General features: G+C 35.0%; 1 protein-coding gene across 1 annotated transcript; it reads right to left on the bottom strand.

The window, feature by feature from the left end:
- Positions 1–331: 331 nt before the first annotated feature.
- On the bottom strand, positions 332–9,313 carry LOC121412195 (deoxyribonuclease-1-like). Its single transcript, XM_041605103.1, has 8 exons — positions 9,065–9,313; positions 8,183–8,271; positions 5,695–5,781; positions 4,564–4,670; positions 3,746–3,858; positions 2,862–3,019; positions 1,953–2,043; positions 332–1,067 (listed from the first exon to the last, which is right to left on the bottom strand). The coding sequence occupies exons 1-8, from the start codon at positions 9,215–9,217 to the stop codon at positions 1,020–1,022; spliced, it is 846 nt and encodes a 281-aa protein (XP_041461037.1). The 5' UTR covers positions 9,218–9,313; the 3' UTR covers positions 332–1,019.
- Between the last annotated feature and the right edge of the window lie 885 nt (positions 9,314–10,198).

The raw sequence follows: 10,198 nt of genomic DNA, 5'->3' as shown, positions 1-10,198 counted from the left end.
AATTTAAACAGATCATTGAATTAAATGTATATCGCGCCAGATGCCAGCAACAATTTTGAGTAGGGCTGCCAGAGACTCACAATGATGGCAAATGTCAGAGAGTCTTTAATCATTTTATATGATAAATGCAAACGAGGCTCACAAGTGACATTTCAAAGACATACCTTAAAATAAAATCTTTATTCTGTTACCTCTTTGTGGATTTCGACAAACTGCTGGTCGCATTTTTCTCATTCTCTTCAGTATTTCATCTTAAAAGGCCATCATCAATTCATCACATTCATATATTCCACCATTCTGAGCCCAAAAGCAAAACAATATTACATGAATATCGCATGCATGATCTTTATCATGTTTATTGAAATCAATGGCGCATTCATTTGTAAAAGTTCGGGAACAGAAATAAAAGGCAGTTGTAGGGTATAGATGCCTAGAGAACAAAATTTAGTGCATACTTGACGAAACAAGTTCTTTCCTATGGATAATTGTTCGCACTATTTTCTCTTTAAAATTAGATAGATTATACATAAGATATTTAAGATTTTTAATTCAGTCTCCAAAGTGGGCTTATTTTATTAAAGGAGTGGAGTCTTTATACGGTTATATTTTCATTGCAATATAGTCTAGTTTGGCAACATTTGTTTGTCGAAGAACTAATTTCAGGATATGATATAGGATAAGTCAATCATGTTTGCTCATAACTTTAATTGGTTATTCTTTTTCATCATTCTATGATTTAGGCGTCTCATCGAATTTCCGAAATGCTAATATAATAATATGTCAGCACTGGGTAAACGGTGCATGTATGATGTGAAGAAGTCAGCTAAAGACATCTGTGATATTCTGCTCCAAATTAAACACTTTGCGTAAATAACATTATCAGGGCTATGACGTGAGATGCCTAGTTTTATCTCATATTCTCAAATATTTAGACAAGGGAAACGTATCTTGATGGATTATAATTGATATCGAAAAGTTTTGATCAGAAGACGAGGAATATTGAACTTGCTTGTGTAATTTTAATTAATTTCAATTTCCACGGGATAGTGGTCGCTGACAGCAACGGCCTGGAATGAATGACAAGAAATACATTTTTTAAGTAAATGAACATAAAAAAAATGTAGAGACGCTTACAAGATTTAATTTCAGTTCTGTGGCCCGTATCACAAAGTTTATATAACAAAGATCGTGGAACATTTTCTGCGATTGATTCAATTGACTGCAGTGTGCAATCAATCGTAAAAATCAAGTGCATGATTAATCGCTAACCTTTGTGTTACGGGCCCCTGATCTTTTCAACACCAACATATACCTTTACCATAAACCATCCACAAAACATTCGCATTCTCTGTATTCCTCTTTCTGTCTCTCCCTCTTTATATTCTTTCTTTTTTTTTAAAGGAGAGCCCCATTAAAGTTAAACAACAACATGAACTCTTAATCCTTCCAATGATTGCACGTATTTACCATATCAGTTTTTCGAGAAAACAAAATGGATCGCAGAAATTAATGCAAGTCAGGCCTTATTTCCTCCTTTCTTATTCACAAAAACAGTTTGTTCGTTTAAGCCTAAAAAAGTTGTTTTGCTTGCCAGACCGAAGGAAAAAAAATATATTACGGTTGATCGGTCTGGTTATTTTTACTTTGGTTTGGGTATGAAAGAGTTAACTCTATTTTTAAATGAAGATCCAGGGCAGTCTAGGCACGGTTGTTCTCTGATAATGATATGGACGATGTTCTAACCTCCATTTGCAAACTTTAACAAACTTTATTTCTAAAACATAATATAGAAAATATATGAGGTCGGTAAACACATTTAATAGAGGGGAACTTGAGTTTAAAAAAAAACCGAAAAGTCCACCGATTTCACTAGCGTCATTCAGGTTACGGCAAACAAAGTTAGTTCGCGGCCTCGTTTCACTTTAATATGAATAGGTAGGAATGATACTTACATCGTAGTAATCAAGTTTAAAGTGCTCATCAAATTTAAAAGGTTGAGCCCCAAAAGAAGTCTGTTGCAGTTGAGTGCCTGCTAACACGAATCTAAAAAGGAAAGAGGGTGTTAATGACAATAAATATTTTCTCTAATTGCCCGTCGCAAAGAATGGAGGAGTGTTGTTTTTTAAAGAAGGGTGCATTATAACTTTACATATTCCTTTAAAGGTCAAGTCCACACCACAAAATTGTTGATTTGAATCGATAGAGAAAAATCAAACAAAAATAACGATGCAAATTTCATCGAAATCGGATGTAAAATAAGAAAGTTATGACATTTTTAAGTTTCGCTTATTTTTCACAAAACAGTTCAATGCACAACTCAGCGATATGCAAATGAGAGAGTGGATGATGTCCATCACTCACTATTTCTTTTTTTTTATTGTTTGAATAATACAATATTTCAATTTTTACAGATTTGACAATAAGGATCAACTTAATTTAACCATAAGATGTTAAAATAATGATAATTCCACATGTTCAGGGAGAAATAAAACTTTGCTTCACTTGACAAGGAGGAGAAAATTAGAATATTTCATATTTCATATAATAAAACACAAGTGAGATAGTGAGTGGGTGACGTCATCAGTCTGCCAATTTGCATACCGACCAGGATGTGCATATAACTGTTTTGTGAAATTAAACGAAACTTGAAAATGTTATAACTTTCTTATTTTACATCCGATTTTGATGAAATTTTCAGTGTTTTGCTTGTTGGAATTTTCTCCTTTTTCAAATCAAATTTTTGTTGGGGTGGACTTGTCCTTTAAAGTACACTAACTTAATTTGGTAGCATATTCTTGTCGTGGTATTTTAATAGGAGATTAAAAAATTGAAATGTTTATCGTGTGTATGAAGAGGTATACCTGTCGTAGGCACAGTGCGTATTTCCTGATACGGTTGTGTCATCATCGTCGGGTATTACCCAATCAAATCGGTCCTCATTTCGGAGGCGAATGTCGGCCCAATCATCTTCCTTGACGTAACTACAGTCAGCGTTGAAATCTCCCATTAGGACGACATTCTAAAGATGAAATAGTGTCAGAACGTGAAATGAAGTTGGTGGATGAACAGAGTTGTGAATAAATAATTACGATTCGACGAGTCACTCGCACTGCATTAGTATCAAGATTATTCCTCCTGTTAATATACAAAATCATAAAGCCAGTGTGTTAGAATTATTGAACAGAAAAAAATTGATGAACTTTATAATTCAGACATAGTAGTATGAAGTTAAATGGAGTGTATGAAAGAAGTGAACTCCCTTCATCTTGTTCTGTCTTTCTTTCTTTGTTTCTTTTTGTTTGTCTTTTCCCAGTTTGTTGTTCTTAAACGTTTTATCTTCTTCTTCCTCTTCCTCCGCCTCCTCCTCCTCCTTCTTCTTCTTCCTCCTTCTCCCCATCCTCCTCCTCCGTCTTTTTCTTCTCCTCTTCCTTTTATTCAAAAGAGAGACAAAACAGGAAAATTATGCATCATGGGTAAAAAAAAATCACTAGGTCATCATGACAATTTCCTGTCATTGGATCAACTTGGCATGAATGTTTTTATGGATGAAACAACAGAACTGACTGCTTTGAGTCCTCCATGATGGATCTTGTCACATAAGATTAAGGCCAAAAAGGTACTATTTTACTTGGTTTTGATCTAAAGCCGCGAGACTACGAGATTGTTTCCCTTATATCTCATGAAAACGCTTCTTCAAAATTAAATTTTAAGGTTGCATTCCTGAAGACCAAGACATAGCTTTTACCTCGATATTAAACTGGTTGGTTGTGTAGTCATAGACGTCAGCTAAGAGATCGATTTCAGAAACAGCCTCATCTGGTTTAGCATGAAGGGCCACTGCTGCAAATTCCTTCACAGCTTCAATACAGAGTGAAAATGAAAACGTTTACGAACATCTAAGTACGTATTGCTACTGTGATTGAGTAAATACCCCAATTGTATACCACCTAATTCCTAGTATTTCATCATGATATACTTTGTTTAAAAAAATCATTATGGATCCTAAGAAAATGAAAATTATGATATTTCTTTATGTTAACATATGCTCTTTATTTTTCAATTATTTGTTTTTCAAATTTGTTCACAAATGATTTTCTTAATAATGGAAAAAGTAAATGTTTATTTGAATAATAAGTTTGACTTTTTAATATAATTTCACTATCATGACGAGCAAAAAGACTATTGATTGTTATAAGTATCCTTTTCTGTGATATCACTACCGTGATATCCAACGGTGTAGGGCAATTATGAAAAGAAGTTGTTTAATTGCAATCGATAATAATGTGAATGTGGAATCTAGATGCTTGGAGGTAAATATGTCACTAACTGAGCTTAAAATAGAAGTTATAGATTCGTTTCGAATCTATAACTTTATTTTCGTGAAAAAAGTGATTCCTTAACGATGTACACATTTATAATATTATTATCAAATTCTTGGAGGAACTTTAGGCAGACTATGAATGACTATCCATCAAGGAATTTGATTTTTTTCTCAATTAAGGGGATATCAACACAATAAGATACTCTAAAGATGTATTATATGCATATTCATCACATACTTACACGTAGAAGATGCATAAAACTTGACAACATAAGGCTCTCTTTCGAATTTGTCTATTGCTCCATTATCTGGGTACTCAAACTCGTCTAGTACACTTAATGTGCTTGTCCTGATGAATTAAAAAGATGTACCCATTGATTTGTTTTTCTCTAGCCATCACCATTTTCTCGTAATAAAAACATATATTATTTTATCAAACACTAACCCAGGGCGCAACTGCTTTTATGATTATGTTGGACCTATTGATTTAGTCAAGTATGTTAGATTCATTGGTTTTATTCTTAATTGTAAAGTCGCTGAATATTGCAGATATTAGAAGTGAATTGCATGATATGCGAATTCTCCTTCAACAATTTTCATTGAATGCTATTTTTGCTCAATATCTCGAGCTAACAAACGGTGATCTTGATTGAACATCATGACAAGATGATGACGACTATGATACATTTTGTACCAGTAATGCCTATAGCCTTTAAATTTATGTTAAAGTAGAATAATGTTTAATTAATGTCATACTCAAGGGCATAGATGATGGTGATGATGAGATGACGGTGATGATGCTGTTGCTGATGATGCTACTGCTGATGACGGTGACAGTGATGATGATGATGTAACAATGATGGTTGGGATAATGATGATGATGGTGGTGGTGGCGATGATGATTTTGATGATGATGAGAAGGAAGGGGAAGGAGGAGGAGGATGAAGATAGCATGGCAACATAGCAATGTTGCTGGCGATTCTGACGATTTTCTTTACCCCATAAATGGTTGTGCTTTTTTCTGAGGCGTTACTTACTCTGTAACAATTAATCAAATCAAAATCCATTTTTACTAAGATATATATATGATATAGTATTAACGAAATAAACAGAGATAGTGTAAAATGAAGAAAAAAAAACACGCATCTTGTAATACGTATGACATGTAAAATCTTATCATTATACAATTTCCAAACTTCAATTCAAATTAATATCATTACTCTATCACCCTTCAATTATACATACCCATGGATACGTATGGACGTCATTGCATACTTTAGATAAAAAGGAGTACGTTGGTGATAAATTCTTTAACAGAAGAGATTATTGGATTTTCGTATGTAATTAATTTTATGTGTATAACCCTAACTTACTTGTAGAAATATGCATATTGCTCCTTGTAGCTGTCACTTCGCCCAAGTCTTGATGATATTACCATTTCGTATTGATCTGCAGAGTAGCTACAGACATTAATATGAAAGAATGTTATGATTAAGTAAAAGTGGACCTAAATGATTTGCTTAACGACTATAACAGTTCCATCAAATTACATCAATAATGACAGAATATTAACCAATACAATGATACTAATGATAGAAAAAAATAATAATGATGATTATAACATTAATACTACTTCTATTAATAATAATAATCCTAATACCACCACTAATAACAATAGTGATGATGATAACAATGTCATCGTAAATATGATTGTCAACATCTTCACCGTCACCTAGAAAATAAGAAGAAAAGAAACCAAAATTGAGAACAGTTTACAATATGACCATATTTAATAACATAATTGTAAATAAGCAAGATAAAAGTCCTTGATTTCTCTAAAATGCATAGTTCTCCTCCAAATGTCATATTCCTATTATGTTTAATATTGTTCATAAGGATGGTTTAACCCCCACATTCATAGGACAAGTTTCACATCTGACTGCTGTACTTTTGTTTCAATACACGACATATGAACACTCGAGATAATAAAATGTTCGAAATTAATGCTCGCGCTTCACGCTCACATTTTTCATTCATACCTTATGAGAAACTCAAACTTGTTCATAAAAAATATAAATATGTACATAGATCGGGGAAAATGTTTTCTGGATCCCTGCTGTTCAGTGTTGGATCTATCCCTGATACAGTATTGTACCATCTGTATGTCGTTGCGCCTAATCAGTCGTATGTTTACACGCGCTGTCACACCTTGGCGTTTTAGACAGCGTATGCCCGACGTATGAGGAATATCGCGAATACGCTGGCGTACGTCGAATACGATACGGGTAAGTTTTGCATACGTTAAGAGTACGCTAAAACACGCTGGTATACTTCGTCATACGGCGAGGTCGTCGAAAAATTTTGTGCAAGCACAAAATTTTTCGACGTATGCCAGCGTATGGCTCATACGTCCCGCATACGCGGGTCATAAGTTGTAGGCAAGTTACGCGATCGTTGATACACGTTGACACGCGTTACTCGTAAGTTACTCATAAGTCGATGTACGTCGAGATAATGTCCAGCGTACCCTAAAACTTACTTCTAACCTATGAGTAACGTGCTTTGAACGTATGTGTAACTTAACTCCAACGTATATAGCGAACACCTTGGCGTTTTAGACAGCGTATGCCCGACGTATCAAAATTTCTCTAAAACGTCGGCATACGCTGAACTTTGATTTTTTTTTCAACTCTGGGCGTATACTTAGCGTATTCATAACGAGTTGGACGTATACATAACGTATTAGTAACTTATATCGAACGCTTCGTTAACTTATAAGTAACGTATTCCAACGAATACTTAGCGTATTGCTGGCGTACACAACTTATGCCCTACGATAGCCTAACTTACGCATAGCGCGCGGCAGCGTATCGCTGACGAACACGTGTCATAGCCTATAAAAAGGCTGCCCTCGACTATTCAAATCATAACCGCACGATGCATCACCGTATCAACACCACCGCCATGCCGAAGAAAATTCCTGTGAACCCCACCTTTGTATACCAATTCCTATAAACGTTGTCAATACGCCATTATACGGTAGCTGTAAGTTATAAACACGTTCAGTAAGTTTTGTGGTCATACGGAGCACGTCTTCATACGTCACTATACGTTGGAGTTAAGTTACACGTACGTTCAAAGCACGTTACTCATAGGTTAGAAGTAAGTTTTAGGGTACGCTGGACATTATCTCGACGTTCATCGACTTATGAGTAACTTACGAGTAACGTGTGTCAACGTGTATCAACGATCGCGTAACTTGCCTACAACTTATGGCCCGCGTATGCGGGACGTATGAGCCATACGCTGGCATACGTCGAAAAATTTTGTGCTTGCACAAAATTTTTCGACGACCTCGCCGTATGACGACGTATACCAGCGTGTTTTAGCGTACTCTTAACGTATGCAAAACTTACCCGTAACGTATTCGACGTACGCCAGCGTATTCGCCAAATTCCTCATACGTCGGGCATACGCTGTCTAAAACGCCAAGGTGTGACAGCGCCTTAAGTTAGGCTATCGTAGGGCATAAGTTGTGTACGCCAGCAATACGCTAAGCATTCGTTGGAATACGTTACTTATAAGTTAACGAAGCGTTCGATATAAGTTACTAATACGTTATGTGTACGTCCAACTCGTTATGAATACGCTAAGTATACGCCCAGAGTTGAAAAAAAAAAACAACAAAGTTCAGCGTATGCCGACGTTTTAGAGAAATTTTGATACGTCGGGCATACGCTGTCTAAAACGCCAAGGTGTGACAGCGCCTTTACATACGTATCGTACATCCACCAGACACTATGGAAGCACCTCTTCATATGAATTACTGAAATGCCTATCTTTAATGACTCGTTTACATACCTGTTGACCTCATCTAGTAATTCTTGGATAGCTGTCCCATCCTTGTTGCGTATTTCTTGAATAAGAACCATGTCATACCTTGCTATGATCTGAAGTAGAAACAACCCCCCAAAAAGAAATCTTGATTCATGAAAATAGAGATACATGTATAAGCCTGTCGTTGTCAGCGCTGAAATATTTGTTGTTATTGGTTATAACACGAAATGCCACTGGTTTCATATCAAAATGATGCGATGGACAATTTTTGTATATTTATTTTTAAAAAGGGATAAATTTGAGATAATATACATGTAAATTGTTTAAATATTCCAAAAATATAAATCTGTTATTTGAAATAAAAATGCATCGTCCTAAAACTTTCGTGAATTTCATGAGCTTTATATCCTTCTTTTGAATGAGCCAAGTTTTATCACTGATTATTATTATCATTGTTTCTAATATAAACAAATATTCATGAAATTGACAAAAAATTATAGGACTATTTTGAAGTTGGTTAATGCACTTCAGCTATTCAGTATAAAGAGTAAAACAAAATTGATGATTACTTCATTATTTTATACTCTAATGATCCCTGCATGCTTCTATTTCTCAAACATTATCATTTGTTTGTTAAATGTTATGTTAGTTTTATTTCAAATTATCTCATTTTCAATATTCTTTACTCCAAATACACCAACGTACCTTAGCTTATCTTAGACCAGCTACAATGAAAATCATGATAAAAATTAGATTGTTACTATAATCACATATCTTGTGAAGTGGAAGAAATATATCATATATATGATTCATACTAGAACTTAATTTAATGGTAAATTGAGCTACAATGCAATCGTGGTGACAAAAAAGATTAGTCGAAAATATGTTTTCAACAATTTGGCTCACTTGCTTTAGGTAATTAACCACTTCAGGCTTGTCCATTTTGCTGGTCCCGAATGTTTGGATATTGAACGCAGATATCTTGATCGCAGATGTGGTCTGTTGCCAGCTAAATGATGCAGCAAACACACAGAAAAGCATTGTCGAAAAAGGCGCCATGGCTGCAAAGGAAAAGGTGTACGCGCCTAGGAAGAAAGTCGTATCTGATCTGAGTATTCTCAACAGAAAGATCTTCCTTAGTAGTATCTTTCTCACCGAGAGTCGTTGGCGGACACTCTTTTGAAAATTAATTTATTTCATCAGACAGCGCCCTGGAAGAACAACGCCCGATAATGGTTAACTTGTATAACCAGAAGACTTATTATGTTAAAGAATAAATTAATAAATAAACTTTGCACTTTCCATCAATTAATGACAGGCTTATCTTTCTTTCGATCGATTTAGAACAATAAGAAAATAATATTTTCTATGGCATTCATCATGATCAACACGTGCTTAAATTCTGCAATACCGTGAAAATAGACAACTTTATGTATGATGACTAGAACTTAATTCTGATTATAATCACATGCAGTTTTGCTTAAGTTTTTTTTCTTGCTTGATATACTGGGCTCATTAAAGATGTTACTGAACATTTATAAAATCATCATGATTATCGTTTAAATTGTTCAAAATAATACTTATCTAATATTGGAATATTACATATGTAATGTCCATTGGCGGCGGAAGCCAATAAATTTAGGGGGTGTCCACCTGAAATTTTGGGATGGACACATGTAAAAAATGGGACAAGCGCCCCAAAATTTTTTGACAAGCCAAAAAAAAAAAAAAAAAAAAAAAGGTCATCAACCTAAATTTTAGGGGGGGACAACACACGTTTCAGGGGGGCCACGTGAATTTAGGGGGCGACGCAGGAAAAAAAATTGACATGCAAAAAAAAAAAAAAAAAAAAGTTATCAAAAGAAAATTTAGGGGGGACCGTCCCCCCCACCTAAAATTTAGGGGGGACACGTCCCCCCGCTTCCGCCGCCTATGGTAATGTCTAGCTCTCTCTCGCTTGTTTTGTCAATTTCTCTTTGCATTATTTTAAGCAAATGATACGCCGAGACGAAAACATGTTCAACAGATCAAGGATTCATA

Source organism: Lytechinus variegatus, chromosome 3 (assembly GCF_018143015.1).
Source record: "Lytechinus variegatus isolate NC3 chromosome 3, Lvar_3.0, whole genome shotgun sequence".
Lineage (NCBI taxonomy): Eukaryota > Metazoa > Echinodermata > Echinoidea > Temnopleuroida > Toxopneustidae > Lytechinus > Lytechinus variegatus.
The sequence above is the reverse complement of the archived record's forward strand: the minus strand, read 5'-3'. Positions and strand labels throughout refer to the sequence as shown.

Excerpts from the sequence above, each read along its gene's own strand:
- LOC121412195 (XM_041605103.1), bottom strand. The coding sequence starts at position 9,217 with ATGGCGCCTTTTTCGACAATGCTTTTCTGTGTGTTTGCTGCATCATTT. Across the intron at positions 2,044-2,861 it reads ACGCACTGTGCCTACGACAG|ATTCGTGTTAGCAGGCACTC; the intron begins GTATACCTCTTC and ends TTTCCTTTTTAG. Across the intron at positions 1,068-1,952 it reads TTAAACTTGATTACTACGAT|GCCGTTGCTGTCAGCGACCA; the intron begins GTAAGTATCATT and ends CATTCATTCCAG.